This window comes from Perognathus longimembris, chromosome 1, assembly GCF_023159225.1.
Source record: "Perognathus longimembris pacificus isolate PPM17 chromosome 1, ASM2315922v1, whole genome shotgun sequence".
Taxonomy (NCBI): Eukaryota; Metazoa; Chordata; class Mammalia; order Rodentia; family Heteromyidae; genus Perognathus; species Perognathus longimembris.
Window position 1 is genome coordinate 76751608 of NC_063161.1, and position 22392 is coordinate 76773999.

General features: G+C 52.3%; 1 protein-coding gene across 4 annotated transcripts in view; it reads right to left on the minus strand.

Moving 5' to 3' along the window:
- Positions 1-22392, minus strand: part of Sdk1 (sidekick cell adhesion molecule 1) — a 788311-nt gene that overhangs the window by 87281 nt on the left and 678638 nt on the right. For all 4 annotated transcript variants that reach the window (XM_048330089.1, XM_048330099.1, XM_048330108.1 and 1 more), the window contains 5 exons: positions 21219-21334; positions 19715-19904; positions 16916-17014; positions 5804-5998; positions 2450-2651 (listed from right to left, as the gene is read on the minus strand). In XM_048330089.1, the coding sequence (XP_048186046.1) occupies positions 2450-2651; positions 5804-5998; positions 16916-17014; positions 19715-19904; positions 21219-21334 (802 nt within the window). The remainder of the gene's footprint in view (positions 1-2449; positions 2652-5803; positions 5999-16915; positions 17015-19714; positions 19905-21218; positions 21335-22392) is intronic.

The window sequence follows — 22392 nt, forward strand, 5'->3', positions numbered from 1 at the left end:
AGGTGTCCACCATCAGATAAGGAAGACATGGCATATCTAAACATAGTAGCGCATCAGCCAGAAAGAAGAATGGAATTACGTTACCTATAGAAAAATGAATGGAACTAGAGATCATGATGTTAAGCGAGATAAACCAGACTGAGAAAGAAAAATATTGCAGATTCTCTCTCATATGCAGAATCTTGCCCTTAAAAAGAAGAACATGGCTGGGGCTGGTGGCTCACACCCATAATCTTAGCTACTCAAGAGGCTGAGGTCCTAGGATCATGGTTCAAAGCCATCTTGTGCAGGAAAGTCTGTGAGACTCTTATCTCCAACAAGCTAGTGGAAGAAAGAAGGAAGGAAGGAAGGAAAGAAAGAAAGAAAGGAAGGAAGGAAGGAAGGAAGGAAGGAAGGAAGGAAGGAAGGAAAATGGTAGAGTGTCAGTCTTGAGTGACAAAAAGCTAAGGGATGGCATCTATGCTGTGAGTTCAAGCCCCAGGAATGGCACAAAAGCATGCAGCAGGTGCTCCAGCTTGCCATCACAGCTAGTGGGCGCAGTGAGTATACCACTGTCCCTAACCATTTGGGGCTATGCTGTGCCTTTGTTGGAGACGCTCCCTCTCGCTTGCCGGCCAGCGCGGTGCAGAGCTGCACTAGCTTGTGAGGGTGGACAGTGAGATGCAAGGTGAGATGGCTGCAGGAAGTGGCCAAGCTGGGAGAACAGAGGGCCGACTCCCAGCAGCAGGCTCACTCTCTGCCTGCCGTGAGATGGGTGAAGCAGCCCGGGAGCTGTGTGTGGCACAGGGGCACAGCCCATCTGCAGAGGGAACGCTCTTGGTGGGGGCTCACTCCTAAGGGAGCAGTGACTTGTGGCCCAGAGGAGACAGTGACCTTACCCTTCTTTCGGTCACTGGCCGGTGCAGGAGCACCCTACTTCCTCTCAGACCATCTGCACAATCGTCCCCGGGTGACTCTCCAATGTTCAGCGCCTGGCCCTTACCTTCCTTCCCACCAAGACTCTGGATGCGCAGGCCCAGGCTTCCAGCAGCCCCAGCCCGCCCCACCATCCTTGGAAGCCTTCCCTCTGCTCACCATTCCAGGACCATCACACCTCTGCTTGAGAATGTGTCTGGCATAGTTGAGATTCTGGCTCTGCCATCGCTTACCAGGGCAAGTCACTTAACATCTATGGATCTCACTTTGTTCATTTATAAACATGGCGACCACAGCACTTCCCAGGGCTCTGGAGAAAAGTCCACAGCCCACTCTCAGAGAGTCTAACAACTTGGCACATACATCCGGAAGGCTTTCTCTGCCCCCTCTGCCCCTGGTGCTAGGTGTCTCCCATGGGGTCAACTGATGCTGTGGGGGAAGCAACCTCAGGCCCTTTGCACATTCCACACGCCTCACCTCCCAAATTCCTATGATCCACACTCAGAAACGGCACAGGCTCATGTACATGCTTGAGAAAACACCTTTTTACCAGAATTCTTCTAAACATCTGTTCAAACCTGAGGCTGAGCTCTGCACCTGAGCGGCTCCATGCATCTTCTCAGGGAGTAAGCAGATGACTTTCCTGATGGCTTTCCTAATGGAGACCACAGTCTCCCTTCCTGGGGTCACTGGGGATGGGTGCTGACCTGTGAACCTGTCTGGGCTCCTGCCCTTTTCTGGATGCTGTCAAGGGAGAGGGCTCCAGACCTTCAGGGAACGAGGACCACACTGTCTGGGCCTCTATTAACATGGGGATAGGCTAGCTCTCTCACACACAGTAGTTTGTGGGGCACGTGGAGGTGTATGCAAATGCCCTGAGCATCTTCTGAGGTGCTGCCAACCCAGCAGAGCCCCTATCGTGGTGCTGTGGGGAGAATGCCACAGGTCCACATGGCCTCCCAGATGATTGGAGCCTGTGGAGCCAGGCTGTATGGGAAACCTCTCCCCATTTTGGTCTGCTCCCCTGCAAAGGGGCTGTGACAAGGTCACCTTGAGATCTACAGGAGCCCATGGTGAAGACTCCATCAGGGCTATAACTCTTCTGTGTTGCTCCTGCACTTTGACCCTTGCCTGGACAGGGAACCAGTTTTCATCAGCTGTCACCTGTCCCTGAGCCCCTCCCAGCTCTGAGGGTGTCTCCTCCTTGCTGCACTTGGGAGCCACAAAGAGAAGGGGCAGCTCTCCAACCTTTGACACCAGCTGCCCACCCTTTATCCCTTCTTGTGTCCCAAGCACTGGCCTCTGGAGGGCCCAGGACGCCTAAACCCACACATCCAGGCTCAGCCCCCTTCTGCCCCCCTCCTTCCTCAGCAGGGAGACCTGGGGTGTGCAGACAGCGCATGCCTGGAAGGAACTCCTCTTACAGGGAATCTGGGATCCCAGGTGTGGGGACATTCGACAGGAACAGGGACAGCCCCTCGGTGGGCAGGGGTAGAGACCCTCAGGGCAGGGAGTGTCCAGCTTCCCTCCATACCTGTCGACGGCGCAGGCTGTGGCCTCGTGGCTGATGGAAGAGGAGTAGGTCTGCCACTCTCCTCCGGGCAGCTCTCGAACCTGCACAGTGAAGTAGCGGATGGGGGAGGCTCCGTCGCTGCCTGGGACCCACTGGAGCCGCAGGCTGCGTGCTGTCACCTCGGCCTGGGGAACCAGCAGCTCTCTGGGGGGTGCTGGCCTCTCTGCAAGCAAAGAATAGACCAGGCCGCGTGAGATGCTGTGTCCCGTTGCTGGCGGCATGTCCTGTCCTCAGCTCTGACAGGGGGTGGCTTAAAGCAGACTGTGGATGTGCCCAGTGTAGGCCTGGCTGGAGACATCTGCCAGTTTCTGCAGCAGAGCTGAAAGGGTGAACACTTACAGACGCCCCATCACCAAGGTTGGTGTCTGGGTGACAGCCAGGCTGGAGCTCTTCCCAGCACCCCTACTGTATCCCTTTGCACTCTTATTTGAGGTTTGCTTGATCTACACACACACACACACACACACACACACACACACACACGGCATCGCTTCTCTTCTCCTCCTCAAATCTCTTGAGTGGCGGGGATGGGGGTGGGGTGGGGAGGCAGGGCTCAGGGCTAACCCGTGCCTCAGTGATGTCAATGGAGAAACCCCACAGAGGGAGTTTAATTGTTTATCATGAAGATTATTGATCCTGATTAAAAAGTGTGGCGTGTAATAAAGCAGTCATTGATGTGAGTCCCACAGTGATGGGCTCTGACTTGACCAGCAGTCCTGGCCTCCTGCACTCATACCAGTCACCTGATTTGTCTGTTACTAGGACACAGTGGTCAGTGATGCACTGCTGACCTGGGTGGCTAAACCCACACAGAACCATCAGTAGACCCCAGCCTCGGGAAGGGAAGCAGCCTTCCCAGTGTGGGCAAGGCAGTGCCCCTGTCTGCTTGCACAGCTCAGCCCCGGTGAACTCAGTGCTATGGTTTAGATGTGAAGTGACCCCCAATAGGAAGGTGTGGCTCCCAGAGGGTGGCACTTTCAAGAAGTCATTTGATCCTATGGCTGATAACCAATTTCACAGATTTATCCACCGATGGCATTCATAGTGAATGGGCAGCTAAGTGGGGCCTGGTTGGAGGAAGTAAGCCGCAGGGGCGGGTCCTTGAGGGCTAGGTAGATCTTGTCAACAGACACTTCCTGTTTCTCTCACTCTGTTTCCTGGCTGCTAGGAGGTGAACAGCTCTGCTCCATCATACCCTCCTGCTGCCAGGATGGACTGACATCCTTGAAGCCATAAGCCAAACTAGACCTTTCTTCCTTTACAGTGGTTTTCTGAAGTATTTTGTCACAGCCACAAAAGGCTAACAGATCGCTAGCTTAACACGGGCTCCATGGGAGCAGCAGCCCTGTGGAAGCCATTGTTGCTGTCCACTGCAGGTCCTTTACCTGCCAAGGCAGGTGCTGCATGGAGGTGAGTCAAAGGGATGAGGTGTGAACAAGGCAGTTAAGTGAGAAGAACAAGTAGACCAGGCTGAGTCCCTAGGAAGCAGATGAGGAGTCTGGCTTAGAGTGGGCCAGTTAGCAAAGCAGGCAAGCAGGTCTCTGGACTGGCAGGAACTTGCTGGCTTGGGAGGGGCTGAGAGGTGTGGTCTCCTGCATCCCCGTGGCACAGGCTAGGTGTGGAAATCAGGAAAGCTGTTTCCTTTGCAGTGTGGTCACTCATTCTACTCAGCAGAGATGAGTGAGGTCTTGTGGGCCCAGTAGAGCCTGGGGACGTGGCAGGCCTCGGGGATGAGAGCTTGGTCTTTCCAGGGAAGCTTCCTAGCCACTCTGGGGGTGTTGGGGTCCTCATCAACACAAACCCAAAACACTTTTGTGAAAGCTGGGGAAGGGAGCTGAGGCAGAAGTGCCTACTGGGGTGACCAGAGCACAAAGGGAGCTCACGCCAGCTTCCTTCCTCACCTCTGCCACTGGATTTAAGGTTGGAATTGTCTTCCAAGTGCTGGGTTTGGTTCCTCACTCATTGAAATGCTTTACTCTGGATTAAAGAGGCTTTGGCAGTACTGGAGCTTGAACTCAGGGCCCCGTGCCTGCTAGGGAAGTGCTCTATCCTTGAGCCATGTCCCTAACTCCTTTTTGATTTTGTTATATTTCAGATAGGATCTTGTATTTTTGCCTAGGCTGTCCTGGGTCCACGATCCTCCTACCTCTGCCTCTGACACAGCTGGAATTATAGGTATGTACCACCATACCTGGCTGCACTCTAGCTCTAGATCTTGTAATAAAAGTAGAATCAATCCCACGTTTTGGTCCTGTGGATTCTTGTCAACAATAGAGAGAGCCACTCCATGGCCCAGGACTCCTGCTGTTTCACAAGGCATCACATTGGCACAGAGAGGGAAAGAAATTGGATCAAAGCAACATGGCTCCCAACCACGTGCTCCCAGCACTTCTCAGGAGCCTGCTGTGAGCTCACTCCTGTCCTTGTGTCCTTCAGACCTCTGGATGTGGCCATGACCTTGGTGCCAGCTGAGCTGAGGCCTTGCAGTGCATCGTGGGGGCTGCTGTGGCAGGTTCCAGGGTGAGGCCCACAGCTGTGGGCAGGAGCTGGCCGAGAGGAGCCTGCCACGCCTTCAATTGGGGCAGCTCCACAGCTACATTAGCTGGCGAATCAGGAATCAGGCTGCTTCACGGGCTGGGATGAGAGCAAACGCATATGCCGAGTGCCAGATCCTGACTCTGGAGCTGGGCGGTATTCCCAAAGACCAGTTACCAGAAAAACACAGACTGTGCGCGGGTCCACTGGGGACACAGTACTGCACACCAGAGAAGATGCCTGCCTTCCAGGAGCTTCCACTCACCCAATGTTCTCTGTGCAACCTTGGCCCAGTTCCATGAGCTCTCTCAGCTGTATTTGTTTTTGTTTTTGTTTTTTGCCAGTCCTGGGGCTTGAACTCAGGGCCTGAACACTATTCCTGGCTTCTTTATGCTCAAGGCTAGCACTCTACCACTTGAGCCATAGTGCTATTTCAGGTGTTTTTCTATATACATGGTGCTGAGGAATCGAACCCAGGGCTTCATGTATATGAGGCAAGCACTCTACCACTAGGCCATATTCCCAGTCCCTTTGAGCTGTATTTTGAGCCTTTAAAGCTGGGTTCTCACCTATTTGAGAGGGTAGGCAGGTGATGAAAGGTTGTGCTACACAGGTGTGATAGGATAATGCGCCTGGCTCCATGTCTGGCTCTGTGGGGTCCCTCTGTGTCTCTGAAGTGAAGGTCCCGTCCTCCTGGCCATTGTATGGACCCCAGAATGGGTCCCACATGCCCACAATGGCGGCACCCACGTGAGCCACTCCTCCCAGCTGTGGGCTTACCTCTCTTCTCTGTGGTGATGACTGTGGCCTCCAGTGGCGCCCCCCAGCCCTGCCTCGTCTTGGCAGACAGCCTAAAGAGGTATGCAGACTCTGGGGCCAGTTCTGTGGCGGTGAACTGTCGCACTGTGGCGCCCACTTCCACGGTGGTGAATGTGTGCGGGCTGCTGCTGGCCAGGCGGTAGGCGATCTGGTACCCTGCAGGAGGGACCCAGGTGGCGGGGAGGGGAGGGGAGGGGAGGGGAAAGGAGAAGAGAGTCTGCTTAGCCATATTTGTTCCTTCACTGGCCTGCAAACCTGAACTCTTCCCACACCATAATGACTTGTGGGATTGGAAACTCAAACATGGCCATTTGTTTCTTCTCTGTTTCCAGAGGTAGCTGTGGCACGGATGGAAAGGGCAGTCACTTCCCATCTCTGGTGATGAATGAAACTTGTTTTACTCTTCATCCTTCATTGGAACAAGATGTGAAAAGTTTCATCTCTGCTGAGCACGCTGCATGTGGACAGAATGCACAGGGCTCACTGCAGCCCGCCCCCCACCCCAAGCGGCTGTGGCCGCGAGCTCTGCATCTCCACCCCCCCTCCCATGATGGAGACCCTCCCCTTGGGCAGGCAGGAGAGGGCCCGGCCTTTGGCAGGTGCTTTAAAATTTCCCAGTCTGAGGCCAGCAGGAAGGCCAGACCTTCTTTATGCATACTCCTTCCTCTGGCCTTCCCAGGTTGCCTGGGACCGCCCCCCCCCCCCCCCGCCATCCTCCCCATTCCTCAGTGTGTAGGTCCCTTCTCACCCACTGCTATGCTGAACTGTTAGGAGGCTCCATGTTAAATAATTATCTCCTTTTCAGTCAAATGAGGGAAGGCGGGCTGGGTCTAAATGTCTCTCCTAGTATCGTGTGTGTGTGTGTGTGTGTGTGTGTGTGTGTGTGTGTGTACTGGGGCTTGAACTTGGGGCCTGGGCACTGTCCCTTAGCTGTTTTGCTCAAAGATAGATAGCATTCTACCATCTGAGTCAAATCTCAGCTTCTGGCTTTTGGCTGGCTAATTGCAGTTAAGAGTCTCATGGACTTTTTCCTGCCCAGACTGGCTTAGAACTGTGATCCTCAGACCTCAGCCTTCTCAGTACCTAGGATGACAGGCTGAGCCTGTAATCTGGCACCTGGCCTCTCCTAGACTCTGATAATTAAGGGTTCAAGCTCCTCCAGACAGGCAGTGCCATGCCCACCCACCAGCATCTGAAGGGGCCTTGACAGCATTCCAGACCCAGCCTGGAACACTGGTGCCAGGCTCTGCCTCCTCTGGGCTCAGACCCCATGTGTGGTCCAGCTGCCGCGTAAAACCAGAACAGATAGAGGGCTGTGGCATCCAACAAAAATTAATGGCAGCCCAACTGTTCCTGGTAAATTGGGCAGACATGGCGGGGAAATGAAACCCAGCCGAGCTGAACTGGTCCAGGTTTGCCTTCGCTGGGCAGCCTGTGCGTGGCAGCCACCTGCGGCCGCGGAGAGCCGCGTCCCTCCCGACGGCCTGGCGCGTGCTATGCAGCTTGCCAAGGGCCCTGGCCTCAGCAAGGTGAGGCGCCTCCGCCTCCCTGGCTCTTCCTCACAGCTGGCCCTGGACTCCAGGACTCGTTTCACTCGCTGTCATGTCCCTCTCCTGTCCCCACCTCACAGGATACCCCCTTGGAGTTAAGGCCCTGACCCCAGTTCCAGCCCGTCATCCTCACCAGCAGGCAGACTGGGGGATGACACACTCGGCCTTGCTCATAGCGATGCCACGCGGAGGCCTCGCCGTGCGCTGGACCTGACCTCGGACCCCTGAGCTGCCATCGCTGCTGCCGCCCTGCCTCCGAGCAACAGGCTCTTGCTCTTCTTCCTGCCACGGGCACCAGGTACCCAGGTGGGCTTAGGCAAGAAGCCTGTGCCTTTTGACTTGCTGACAAAAGACAGAAGCCTAAAATAGGCCCGCCAGTCCTCCCGGGCTGACCGTTCCTCCTTTCTCCACATGCTCAGTCCTGAGGGCAGGGGGTCTTTAGTTTGGGGGCCCTGGGACACAGTGTTCTGAAATGAGGAAGACAGTGTGACTGCATACGAGGACCCCATGTGGAACCCCGGTTATCTTCTGCACCTCTGCTCACATGGTGGCCCCCGAAAGTGGCCAAAGAAGTGGGTGTGGGCTTGGGGGTGTTGTGTGCCCACCCTGCAGAGGAAGGGAGCCTTGCACCCGTCTCATTCTTCCTGGAAAAGAACCTCCCACACCCATCTTCCCTCAAAGGCACAGTCTCCTCCTCCTTGTGGCTCCTCCTTGGTCTTGACCATGCAGCCCAGTTCCCTCCACAAGCAATGTCCCAACAGAAATGGTTGTATGGAAGGACGTGGGCATCAGAGCAGGCATGGGTGGGCTGGAATTGGCTCTGTTGATTCCCACACTGTGATGTCACCCATGGCTGAGCTACGCGGGATGAGGACCACAGACAACACCACAGGCCGCCGGGACCCCTGGCATTGGCTTATGCGAAGGACTGGCCTGTCCTTCTTCCCATGTGATTACAAAGCAATGATACTAACTGGTCTCACAGTTATTATTTCCTTCTGAGGGTCGTTTTCCCACAATGTTGCTGCCACAGTGATTCCAAGTTGGGAGGGTGACCGTCACTGGAGTAATGCAGGGACACAAGGCAGACACGGCCTCCTGGTCTGGCCCTGCCCTGGGGGGAGCCTGGTGGAAGGCCTGCCCTCCCCCTGCTGGGCTGCAACCCTGAACAACACTCAGCTTTGCCACATCTGGGCATGTTCCATCTGGGCCTAGCCCAGAGCAGCTGACTCTAGTCCCCATAAGTGCAGCTCCTTGGAGGCAGATGCAGGAGGATCTTAAGTCTGAGGCCAGCCAGGGCCTTTATCTCAAAAACAACACCCAAACAGAAGGACTAGGGTGACTCAGGTGGAACAGCACTTGCCTAGCATGTGAAAGGTCCTACAAAGAGTTTCCCAAGAAGTCTTTTATCTTCTAAGGATTTCCTGCTTCTTGCGGGGGGGGGGGGGGCAGGCAGGAAAACTAGTGACATCAAAAGTCTGCTCACTAGGTCTGCCATCCAAGGGGCCACAGGCCTGCTCTGCTCTTCCCGGCAAGCCCGGCCGCCAGCCTCCTGTCCTGTGGGTTGCTTCTCTCATCTGTATCTCTGTGGGCGCCGTTGCTTGGCTGGATGTGGGTTTTTCCTTCTGACGCTCTGGAAGGCCTATCATCATCTGTTTTTGGTCCTTCTAGTTCGTACCCCTAGAGTTAGAGCCATTTACTCAGTGCCGGGCTCCTTCAGACAATGTCTAATGGCTCTTTCCTAGGAATGCGGCTGGAATGAACAAGTTCCCATCTTCCTTCAAGTGCCTTTTCTGTCACACAATTTGGGCTCCTTGTATTACTGCTTTTATTTCTCCCTGCATTTGCCTTTATGCATTTAAATACACTCATATTCTCTATTATTTAGGTCTTAAAAGTCTGGATTGGATATTTTGAGACTTGCCTATTGCTATGTGATGGGAATGGGGGTTCTCTGGGTGCCCCCCTCTGGCTGTTGCCAGTCATGTGATTGTTCTTATGTTGCTGTGGTGGGGAGCATGTGCTCTCTGTGATTCAGTTGGGACTGGGGTGCTCTCACACAGGTGAGACCAAGGCTGGGAACTGGCAATGTTTGTGCTAGGGGAGGGGACACATGGAATTGAGGTTCCTGCCGAGGGCAGCCAGTGTCACCCTCCTGTCTGTCTGTTGGGTCCTGTAGAGCTGGCTGTGGTTATGCTATACCCTCCAAGACTGTGCTGCCTTTCAGCTAGCAGGCCAAGCTAATGAAGCATTATTTACTCTGAGGAGCAGAACATGATTACAGATGTGATTTGGTTACTGTTTAATCTTTATTATTTGATCACGTTTTAATCTCTACTGAGATTTTCGGGTTGCTGGAGGTAATAATCTGGTGAGGTGAGGCTTCTGTGCAAAGGAACATCATTGTGAATCACAGGAGTGGAGATGAGGAGGGAATGATTCTACCAGGTCACACTTCTTTTCCTATCCTCTCCCTTGCCCTTTCTTCCTTCTCTCCCCACCCCCTCCCAATACCAAGGATGAAACCTAGGATATTCTATTACTTAATTATTCTCTCAGTTTTTATTATTATTATTAATTTTGGGTAAAAATTATTAATATAACTTAACTTTGCCTGTGCTGGCTTTGAATTCATGGTCTTCTGATCTTCACATCTTGAGTAGGTGGGGTTACAGGCATGCATTACAACCTGACTTTCATGGGATTGATTTATTTGGGAGGGGTACTAGGAGGTGAACTCTGGCCTTGCAGGCATTCCACCAACTTATTTAACACACCCCAGCCCTTTTTGCTTCAGTTATTTTTGGAATAGGGTCTCTGCCTGAAGCAGCCTAGACTGCAGTCCTTCTACTTTACGCTTCTTAGGTAGCTGAGGTGACAGTTACATGCCGTCCTGCCTACCTATTGGTTGAGATGGGGTCTCAATGACTAGTCTAGCCTTGAACAACCATCCTTCTACTCTCTGCCTCCCAAGTAGCTAAGGTTACAAGTGTGCCTGGCTGGGAACATGTTTGCAAATCATTTCTTACATTGTATATGTGGCTTTTCCATTTTACTTGTCTGCACAGGATACCAACAGTTTTTCCTTCAGCTGAGAGCTGGTAGCTCACGCCTGAGATCCTAGTTACTGAGGATGCTGTGATCTGAGGATCACAGTTCCAGCCTGAGTAGGGAAGCCTATAAGACTCTGACCTCCAATAAACTAGTAACAAAAGAGCTAGAAGTGGTGCTGTGGATCAAGGAGTAAAGCACTAGCCTTGAGCAAAGGAAGCTCAGGGACAGTGTTCAAACCCAGAGTCAAGCCCCAGGACCCACATGCGTACATACAAACACATGCATGTGCATGTGTGCACAGACACAATTTTCCCTTCAGAAGCTCATGTTTTAGTGGTGGTTTAGCACAGCCAAACCTTGGTATCTGTGGACTTCGCATTCTCTGTTCAATAAATTGAAGATCAAAAGTATCCCTCAAAAAAGTTATATACTTGCTGAACATGTGTAGTCTTATTTTTTTCTTGTCCTTACTATTTCCTAAATAATAAAGTGCGACTACCACGTGCTGAGTATTGTCACTGCACTAGGCATGCTAAGCCATCTGGAAGTGATGGGAAGCAGACAGGAGGGTGGGATGAGGCTTTGGATCACGGCATTGAGCGTGCATGGGTCAGGGACAGGGCCATCTGCATGGCTACCCTTCCTTGCACGGCACACCAGCACTATGCAGGAAGGGGGCATTGGCTGCAGGCCTGCCCTTGACCCCTGACCTCTGGCATGCGAACAGAGCAAGGACAGTATCTACCTGGGGTGGGTCTGCTGAGGACTCAGTAACTGATGCGTGGAAATTTCAAAGCACAATGTCATCACCACTCCTAACTGCAAGAAATCTGGTTATTATTTTCTATTCTCTGATCAGTTTCCACACTGAGCCAAGGGGACAGAATTCCTCAGCCCCTGGGTTGTTTGCACTTTCATCTTAAATAAGGATGCTATCACTTTTCATCCATGCACCCAGGTCTGATGAGCCTAAAGATGAATACCGATCTCTCACTCTGGCATATTTAAAAGACTTACTGGCTGGGCCACAAGAGTCTTTCTGTGTGCACACCTGGCAAAAGAGGCTGCTGTGTAATCGTTCCAGCATTTTCAGAGAATAATGATAGACGGCGGTCAGAGACAAGAGCATCTCTGTGAAAGAGGCTGCTTAGGTAATTATGGCCACAGCCAGGTGAAACATTAGCGTGCTGGATTTCAGCAGGCAAGGTCAGAGGGCCGCAGTATGTGCAGGGAGAGAATGGACGTGCTGAATCAATAGGAGGTGTGGACGCAGCCCAGGCGAAGCCCTGTTTTTAAGGTTATGGGTGAATTATGATAATACAGACATTCAAAGGAGCGAGGCCACGCAGGAGGGGACATCGATCCGAAGCCGAGATGAAAAGGTGGAGTGGGAGGCCTGGGCTGCCTTCCGAATCTGCCCGGAAGGTGGAGGGAGCATTGTCTGCCTAGAAAATTGGAGATGAGAAAGGGCATAGGCTAGGAGCACGAAACATGTTTCAGGACCACCCATTGTACGAGACACAAAGCAGATCTGCTAAGAAGATGTGGGCACAGCCTGAAAGTCCTGTGTGTGTGTGTGTGTGTGTGTGTGTGTGTGTGTGTGTGTGTACACATTAGCTCTTTGAAGCCTGGTGCCCAAGAGCTGGCACAGCTGCCTGCGATGGGCAAACCTTGGGGGAACATTGATTCAAAGCTGTACTCTTACATGGCAACCAAAACATCTGTCTGTGAGCTGACCTGCAGCTCAGGTCTTCAGAGCAAGGCCACTGCCAGGCACAGCAACGGTGACCCTTGGATTTCTGCTGGGAGGTGCTGACACCTCCGCAGTCACTCATGAAGCGGGCAGGCATATAAGCCACCGAAGGGCTTGCGCAGCCTGCACGCCCCGTCAGATGCGTGTGTGGCTGTCGGTTTCTAGTCTACCCACCTGTGGGCAGGGAGTGAAGGAACAAAATGACAATGGGGCCAAACAGGGAGTTTGTAAACATGGATTACTTCAGCTGAGTCCCTTGGCAATAAGCTCAAGGTGAATGTTAGCCCTGGGTGGGCAGGAAGCTGTCTGATAGGGGTGAGCAGGGGCAGAATATGGGGTGTCTGGCCGGGGCAGCTGTGCGGGTCTGAAGGGTGCTTCATGAACAGCCTGGTGAATAGGAAGACACGGCCGCACTCAGGCTGCTCTGTGCAGCTCCCAAAGGAGTTCTCCATAGTAAAATATCTGTGCAAATAAGCAAGTGTTTTTCTCCCGGCAGGTGCCTGCTGGTGTCTCATGCTGTTAATCTCTTTTGGAAATGCAAGAACATGTTTGGATATAGATTACAAAAGCGTGAGGCTCAGAGGTGTTTACACACTCAGAGAGGGAGCATTGATTCAAGGTCTCTCTAGATGTAAAGCGAGTCACACAAAAGAGATGGGTTTCCTTCCACCCCCTGAACTCCAACCTGAAGCTTTAGAAATTGTTTCCCCCATGTTTCTGACGGCAGCTACTGTTTGGTGTGCTGGCTGTAATCACATACAGGTGACAGGTTACCTAGACAACATCTATTACAAAAGATACCATTAGAGCACAAGATGCTCGGCCTCCTGCTTTTATGTATTACAGGTGGGTGGACCCGGCACCGGTTTTGCGTCTGTTCTGCTATGGTTGTCTACTCCAAGTGTTCCAATATTACCCGCTTTTTACCTGGGCTTTTGTCGTTTCAAGTGATCTCCATTCCCTGGCCCTCTGTCCCAGGGATTTCAGATCAGAATCGGAACTCAGCCTACATCAGGAACATTTCTAGGTTTTTCTTCCTCTCCTTGAACCCTCAGCTCTAGCAGGTAGAGGGATGGAGAACAGATCCACACACGCACCAGGGCTGTGCGGTGTAGGAGGGAGACAGGACACTATGTGTGTGGGGTCGGGGGGAGGGGACTCCCATCGGTGACAGATTGCTCTCCAGGCCTGAGCAGGTCACCATGGGGAGGGGATCCTGGCTCAGGTCTACTGGGCCTCAAGAGGACTTCTCTTTGTTTTGGAACTGATGGATGTGAGCCTGCATGTCATTATTACCTGTGTTTCCTCTCAGAAAAGCAAGTGTAGAAGATACCCTAAAGAAAGATAGTTTTTTGGGTGCTGGTACTAAGGCTTGAACTCAGGGTCTGAGAGCTTTTTTGCTGGTGCTGTCCCACTTGAGCCACAGCTCCACTTTTTTTTTTTTTCTGGTTCATTGGAGATGAGTCTCATGGACTTGCCTGTGCTGGCTCCGTGCTGTGGTCCTCAGATCTCAGCCTCCTGAGCACCTAGGGTTACAGGTGTGAGGCACCGATATGTGGCTGCAAGTAAGATTTAAAGTGAGCCCACTCAAGGATGTTGCAGGGGGGGGGGGGGGGGAGCACGGTAAACTGTGGGAAAGTGAAGAAGGGGTGACGCCATCCCCCCCCCAAAGTACTCATTACCTGACTTGGGAAATGGTAACCCTGCTGTATAACACTTTAATGACAATAATAAAATTACAATTTAAAGAAGTGAGCCCACTGTCCCATGTGGACAGAGACTGAAGCTAGGCTGGGCGAGCCAGGTGCCTCTTTGGGAGCCAAGAGTGTCTGCCAGGTAGAAACAGACATCAGGCTGTGGCAGAGACTCTGGGCAAAGAAGATGCTGTGGTGTGAACTTCCTCACAAAAGCTTAGGTGGAAATTTTATTAGAAAAACCCATCCATGGGTTCATGGGGGTGTTGATGGATCACCTGGAGAGTGGATCTGTTCTTTATTTTGGTACTGGGGTTTTGAAGTCAGGGCCTTGCACCTTGCTAGACCAGTGCTCTACGATTTCAGCCACAACCCCAGCTCATTTTTTCGGAGTGATTTTCTGGATAGGCTCTGGAGGTCTTTGTCTGAGGCTCACCTTGGACTGCACAGATACTCCTGTTTCTACCTCCTGCATAGCTGGGACATCCCCAGGGTCTCACTAACTTTTGCCCAGGCTAGCCTCAAGCTGTGATCCTCCCAACTAGCTGGGATTACAAACATAAGCTACTGTGCCTGGCAGAGTGGGGCTGTAGTCAGTCAGTCTGACCAGGTTTCTTGCACGAGTCCCATTGTTATACAATGCCCTGTATGGCACTTTGTGACTCTGCAGGGTCTCTGCCAGCAAGAACGCTGCCATCGCATGCAGCCCCTCCAACTAGGACCCCCTGGAGCTCAGAGAACCTGGATAAACTTCTATTCCTATGTACTTTGTCTAATTCTTTATAATTCATTTTTAAGTCTCGTTATTTACTTTTCAGGGAGTCTTTGACATTTGCTTTTCTGATTATAGAAATACCCTGAACTTGGGGAGAAATAAATTATTTTCTCTTTATAAAGTATCTATCCTGTGGCATTCAGTTATAGCAACAGAGAGCACAGCAAGGAGACATCGGCCATGTAGTTTACAGGATGAGCACAGGTCCCTGGAAAGAGGGAGAGAGAGGGACAAAGAGAGAAAGAGAAGGAGAGAGAGGGAGGGGGGGAGGAAGAGCAGGAATGTGCTAGTCAAAAGCCCCCCAACCCTGTTTGCAGGGAAGGCCCCAGCTGGTTACCTTTACCAGGGACCACAGCTGGTTCACACCCTCTGCTCCTGCACATCCCCCGCAGCCCTGGCCAAAGCTGCTCCCTAAGAACCACCCCAGAGGTCTGGAGAGGATGGGTGGAGGACCAGTGTGGCTGGCAGGGAGAGCTGGAGACCCAGAGCAGCAGCAGGATGGGGACAGCGGACCTGGCTTCTCCTCAAGAGAGCTCAGCTCTGCGCCTCCTGGGACTGTAGGTGACACTCTGCACCTCTGCAAATGTGTCTGGTTTCATGGCAGTGTGCTGGGCATGATGCCGTGATCAGTGCTCTAACCCTGCTTGTTCTAGAAAAGGCTGCTGCTGGCTGCTGTGTGGGGGTGCTGGACCCGCCTGAGCACAGCAGCCCCTCTGCCCTCTCTGAGGCCGGACTACAGCACCGACCCTGCATGTGGCCCATACCCGCCTCTCAGCTGTGCAGCCCCGAAGGCTCACATTACCCGGAGCCGGTGGCAGCAAGAACTTGCTATTGTAAATGTCTCCGAATGCACAAATGCGACAGTTATAGCCAATGCTTCCCTCCTGTGGTTCTGGAGGTCTCAAGCTGGAAGTTGGCAGTGAAATGGACCTTGGGGGTGGGGGTGACAGGAGCCCTCCAGGCCCAGTGAACACAGCCAGGGCAAGCTGCACCGGTACACGTCAGGCCCTTCTCTCTCGACAGAGTGGCCCTCTCCATGGGAAAAGCTGATTCTGTTTTCCCTGCTGGAAGTACTCAGTGTGGGATTTCTACCAACACACACACACACACACGCACACACACACACAAACACACACACACACACACACACACACACTTATATGTGAGACACTTTGTTCAAACCAATTCTTACATTCCCAAGACCCAAAGCAGGTAAAATTGGCAATGTTAACCACTTGTTACCAGGTCACCAGAAATGGCCTAGAACAGAAGCTTCCTGAACCCAGCTTCCTGCAGGTCAGGACTGTTCTGGGTGAGGGCTGGCTGGTCTGGAGCCATATGTTCTACCTGGGGCTTTGACTTTGAACACCCAGCTGAGCTCAGGACACATTCGCTAGAGAGCAGCAGGGCACTCACCCAGTGCCCAGCCCAGAGACAGGCCTGGATCTGACAGGCCTCCCGTGAGCAATGGCTTCTGTTCCCGGCCAGCACACGCCGCCTTCCCTTCTCCTGTAGCTGTGAAGCCAGTCATCCTCCCAAGTCAGCCAGGAGAGGCCTGCGGGGCATCTGGTGACTCTGCCTCCTGCTACCACTTAGCACACAGTACTGATCACTGGTGTCATCGCCCCAATGGGGCTGAGGACGTCTGGAGGACAGGCAAGTCTTCCTTCCTGCTTCTCACCATGTACCCTACTGTATAGACTCCTCATAAAAAAAATGTAGGCATGGATGCTAGTTGAGAATATGATTTGCTGCCTTTGGGGAGCTGGGGAAAATTAAGGTTTTTCATCAGTGCTATCAGAGCTGCTTCTCTAAATGGAAAGTAAGTGGTGGACAAATTTCCTGGGAGCCAAGGCCTACATTTCACCTCCACTGCTCAGTGTAAGCTTGCAACACAGGAGAGTTGCTCCCAGCAGCGCAGAGCAAGGCCTGGGCCTGTGCTGGTCTTGAAGAACTGGTCTGCTACCTCATCAGCACAGTCTGGAGTGGAGGGAATGTCAGTTACAAATGGCATTGCCGCAGGCCAGGAACAAACCCAAGAAATTCCTGGTCAGTAGAAGGTAAATTTCTTTCCACAGCAAACTTTTAGCACACAGCTCAGGAAACAATAGAGGAGCCCGTGACTGTCTGTTTCAGAAAATGAAGGCCATTGCCCACATGCTTTGTTTTTACCCCATTAATGATCTCATCAAAAGGGGAGAAAGCAGATCTCATTGCTCCCCTCCCCCAACCCCTGCCGCTCCTTACCCAGAATCACACCATTGGGCTCCTCCGGGGGCTGCCACACAATCCGCACGGCCGTGAGCCTTACTTCAGGGAACACCAGCCTTACCGGGGGGCCTGGGGCTGAAGGAAAGCAGAGTGTTGTAGGGTTCTGAGGCCAGATGTGCGCGGTGATCGCTGAGCCCAGGCCAGGAGGGATGACCTTTGGAAGGTAACTGTGTGGCCCTCTAGTAATTTGGGGAAAACACCTCATTTTGACTTTTTTTTTTTTTTTTGGTGCTGGTAGTGGGGCTTGAACTTAGGGTTTGGGTGCTTGTCCCTTAGCTTTTTCATGCAAGGCTGGCACTCTGTCACCAGAACCACAGCTCTCTTTCTGGCTTCTTGGTGATGAATTGGATATAAGAGTCTCACAGACTTTGTTGCCTGGCCTACCTTGGAACTGAGCTCCTCAGTTCTTAGCCTGTTGAGGAGCTGGGATGGCAGGCGTGAGCCACTGGGGCCTGGCAATACTTCATTTTGAATCCTGCGTGTTTAGTTTCTGGATTTTGAAATCTCATTCACTATGCTGGCTTAGCACCAGTGCTGACAGTGGCCTGCCCACCAAACCGGAAGTCAGGATTCCACTGCTGAGAGTTCAGGTTACACTTGCAGAGCGAGGGCAGACAAGGTGGCTTTGGAGTCCCTTCTAACTCTAGATGGGGTTACAGCTACTGAGGAGCCATGTGTCAGTGCCTTCTCTTCCTATGCCTGCCACTCCGCTCCTGCTGTGTCCTAGGAAATTAAGAGCCAATATGCACAAATGCATGTAATAATTCTCCCACATGCCTTGGTGCCCTAATAATTCAGATAGCAGAACCACTGAAGAATAGGGTTGAGGCCACCGGAAAGTCTATTTGCAAAAATGGATAGGCAAGTAGGTACGGCACCCACGTGAGAACTTCCGTGGGACTTAATCATGAATTGATTCACAGGTAAGAGGCAATGGGCAGGGAGCGATCAATGCAGAAAGAGAATGATGTGTGGAAGGGGCCATTCTGGGAGGATGAAATCTGCCTCTGGCTATGAACCTGAGAACAGTATTTTAAACTTTGGACATGTGTTATGACACCTCTGTTTGGTAAAATAAATGTCCTATGGAGGCAGTAGGCTCCCAAGCCAGGACTGATTCGCAAGTGCACATGCTCTGACATCGGTCTTATGTAGCAATGATCTGCTGAGCTGTCCCTAGGGCTGAGCATTTGGACTGTCATAATGAGGTGTTAGGAAGGTGTGTGTATATCAGGTCTGTGAGAGAAGGTGGAAAATTCCACAGTGGACCACCAAGTCTTTTAGGAAGAGCAAGGATGGTGGGCCTGGTTCTGAGGGATCGTTTCTTTTCCTTTTTTTTTTTTTTTGGCCAGTCCTGGGTCTTGGACTCAGGGTCTGAGTCCTAGCTTTTTTTTTAATGCTCAAGGCTAGCACTCTGCCACTTGAGCCACCGCGCCACTTCTGGCCGTTTTCTGCATATGTGGTGCTGGGGAATCGAACCCAGGCCTTCAGGTATACGAGGCAAGCATTCTTGCCAGTAGGCCATATCCCCAGACCTCTAAGGGACAAGATGCCCCTTCTAAGCCAGGCCCCAGTGGCTCACATCTGTAATCCTAGCTACTCAGGAGGCTGAGATTTGAGGATCATGGTTCCAAGACAGCTATGGCAGGAAAGTCCATGAGACTCTTATCTCCATTTAACCACTAAAATGCTGGAAGGGGAGCTGTGGCTCAAATGGTAGAGTGCTAGCCTTGAGCAGAAAAGATCCAGGACAGTGCTCAGGCCCTGAGTTCAAGTCCTGGTACTGATACCAACCCTCACCTCATACATCCACACATCCCTATTCATTCTTTGTTTGAATAAGTAGGAGTTAGGGCTTTATACAGTCTGCAGTGAAACTATAAGCACTTCATGTTTCCCCTACAGGTTCCCATCTACCCAAACCCCTGTATTGGGGAAGACAGAAGAAATATAGGTAGCATACAGCTCTCCCAAGAGGCCAAGCCCAGCTCAGGTATTCTCCAACAAAGGCGAGGCGGCTTCTTTCTGGGGAGTGGGGATGGTATGTCTGGGGCTCGTTAGTCCCTTCAGAAAGAGACTTAGGCGAGCCTGAAGTTCTCTCACTTCTGTTACACAGTCTGGCCCTCAGGTGGGTGTTTCGGGGGCTCAGTCTTTTCACTCTCTAACATATTCATTGCAGTCTGCTTAATAATGAAAATGTGAAGGAGCTAACCTTTAAGCGTTTGCTATGCGCAAGGTGGAAAAACATATTTACTAATGATTTAGACTTCCATAAAAACAAAGATGGCAAGATGTGCTCGTTACCCAGTCTGGAAATACAGGGGCCTGGGGACCCAGGGAGCCGTCAAACATACTGCTCCGTGCGTGGGAACGTGTAATTATCCCTTATAACGCAAACGGTGAGTCTCAGCAGTCCCATGAGAAGTGGGCACATGGGGCCAGAGAGGATTTTTAACTGGATTTGTGCAGGTGCCACCCAGAGGAGCAGCTCACGTTTTACAGCCCAGCCCGTCTCTCGCCAGCACTGCCCACGGCAGAGTTACGATTGGAATTCTGCATAGGTTCATAATCAGGCTGTAAAAATCCACTCCAGGCTGAAATTGGCCATATAAATGCTCAGTGACTGAAAAACAATTTTGTTTTGTTTCTCTCAACTGGAAAAAAAAATCGGTTTGGAAAATTACATTACAAACGACCATAGTCCCAATTGTTTGGGTTGGAAAAGCAAGCCTGGGAGGCAGAGAGGCCAATGTGGGGGGCCAGCCCTGTGCATACCGTCATCTTTGGTGCGCTCGAGGATGAGGGGTGCGCTGGGGACCCCGTTCCCGATGCGAGTGAATGCCAGCACTTGCAGCTCGTAGAGCACAAATTTGCGCAGGCCGGACAGCAGCGCCGACTGGGTGTGGTTTCCTCGCACCGCGTGGCTCCGGGGCTCGGGGTCTAGGTCTTTGGCTCGGTACAGAATCTGGGGGGATCAAAACACAAGCGCAGATGGTCATGCCACTGTGGCCTTGGCGGGCCCTGGGTCGGGCTGGCTCATGACCAACTGTAAGGCAAGGGCCAGCCAGCGTGGTGTCTCCACGGGGGGTGGGGGGTGGGGTGGGGAGCCATGAAGGCTTTTGGATCTAACTTCTATGCACTGGTGTGTGGGGAGAAAGAGGACCATGAAGCAATTGTCCTCTGGAATGGGAGCTTGTGATCCCACTCAGCCCACAGCTTACTGAGCTGGCAGCCTGGCTGCCATTTGCACGGGCTGAAGCCTTCCATCGCGGCCGTGCCAGCTTCATTCACTAAGGCAGAGTCCAGCACATGCACAGAGGCGTTTGCCTCCTCGGAGAGGAGCCCGCAGTCTGCTCACATTCCCAGCCCCATGGACACCTGGCTTTCACCCCAGAACACCTGCTGTTCTCTATGAGGACCTGAGGCTCCACTCTCCTGTGCCACAAACATAGCTGTCTTAGGAGGCGCTCCTCTGGCTTCTCTCCTGCTGCTTAGCTCCCAAGTTCTCCCGGCCATAACAGCCTCTCTGTACTGCTCTCTGAGACTGTGGCTCGAAAACAGTACAGTAGAGCCCTGGGACCCAGGAATGTGGCATGGAGTGAGGCCATGCAGCCAGCCACTCAGTGGGACTGCCACATGTCACTGGAATGCCATGTATGATGGGACCATGTCCCGTGTCACAGTATTGTCACGTACCACGAGCTGCTATGCGCCGTGGGATTACCAATTGTCATGACATTCCCATACAGCACAAACTAGCATGTCTCACTGACCTGCCATGGATCATGGTTCCAGAAGGGCAGAATTCGGATGCCCAGGGAAGAGGGAAGGTGTGTGAGGACCGGTGGAGAGGGGGGAACAAGCTACAGCAATCTACACAATGGATACATAAAGGAGTCCATGCCCAGAACCCACAGAACAGCGCATAAGAGGAGTGTGGCCTTTTTGGTCACTCCAGGGAAGTTCACTGTGCCCTTAGCACCCTTAAATCTCATGCCAACCCTGGGAAGTAGTTCCTGTCATTGTTCCCGTTTTATGAGCGAGGAGCCGGAGGAGAGAGTCCAGTAACTGGCCAGAGAGGGCAGGGCCTGAGTGCGTTCGCTTCACTGAGGGTCTGGCACTTGACAGTTATACGAATGCTTCCTTCCTAGACTGTGGTGAGCTCAGCTAAGGCAGCTGCTGGACAGTCAGAAATGGCCCCTTGTGGCTGGTCTGTGACAGGGGTGTGTGTGGGGTTTCCTAGCAGCTAGGGAGCAGAGGAGGCGATGGTCACACATACCTTGTAGCCCAGGATCAGGCCGTTCTGGTCCTGCTCGGGGACGGAGCTCCATGTCAGCAGAATCTGGGTGGAGCTGACAGCTTGGGCAGACACGTTGGCAGGGGCGGCTGAGGGAACTGCAAAGAACACATTACACAACGGGCGTCAGAATTCTACCGGCTTCTACAAATAAAGATCCAATTTTCATCCAAATCATCAAGTTGTCCTTGAAATAGCAGTGCATTCTGAGCATTCTGTAGGGATCAGATCAAACCTGCAGGCGCAGAACAGATATGTAAATCTCTCTATATTAGCAACCAGTTCCATAAACCCTAGGTATTTAGAACTCAGATTTCACCTGAGTCCATTCAGCAAGAAAATAGGCTTGGTCTGCTTTCTGTAATGACTTGTGAAACTGTGGGCTTTCATCTCAAAGAGGGAGCCCTCCCTTTCACAGCGATGCCAGCTTGCTGCCATCACAACAGGAGGTGTTGGGGGCAGGCAGGCTGCACAGAGGGGAGGCGGGGTGGGCAACACAGAGAGAGGGGAAGGGAGCTCATCCACACGCCCACATCTCGCCTAGGACCCTCAAATTCCTAAGGGAATTTCACCCCCACAGAAGGCAGGGTTCATTGCCCCCTCTCTACAGATGAGCTCAGGAAGGCCGAGCAAATCACGTCCTACCCACTCAAAGGAATATTTCCTAATGGGAGGACCTCGGAGGCCAGCCTGTGGGTCCTGACCCTTGTGCTCATAAAGGTATTTTCCTACTTCCATGCAACCTTGGCCCTGTTTTCACTGTTATGTAACTAATTGTTTCAACAGCTGGGCCAGGATTCCCCATATAATGTGTGGAAAGGCAACAGTAAAACCTTAAAGTGCCGGGCTTTATATTTGACATAATCTCAATTACTTCACTAATTTTCCTGTGGACCATTTACACTTCAAAGGCTGTTCGTTCAGATAGGAAAAGATGGATCTGTGCAAGTTTGAAGCTCGTGAGGGGGGATGCTTGGTTGGAACAGGTAGAGAGCAGGACTGCACCTGGACAAAGCGGTCATACCACACCTTAGTGGCCCTTCTGGCAGGGTCACTTCAAGGTCATTCCATCTCTCATACAAACTGTATGGGACACAGCTTGGGGATCAGGGTGACACCCCGTTATGTCCACTCTCCCCAACCTCAGGGATCTTCC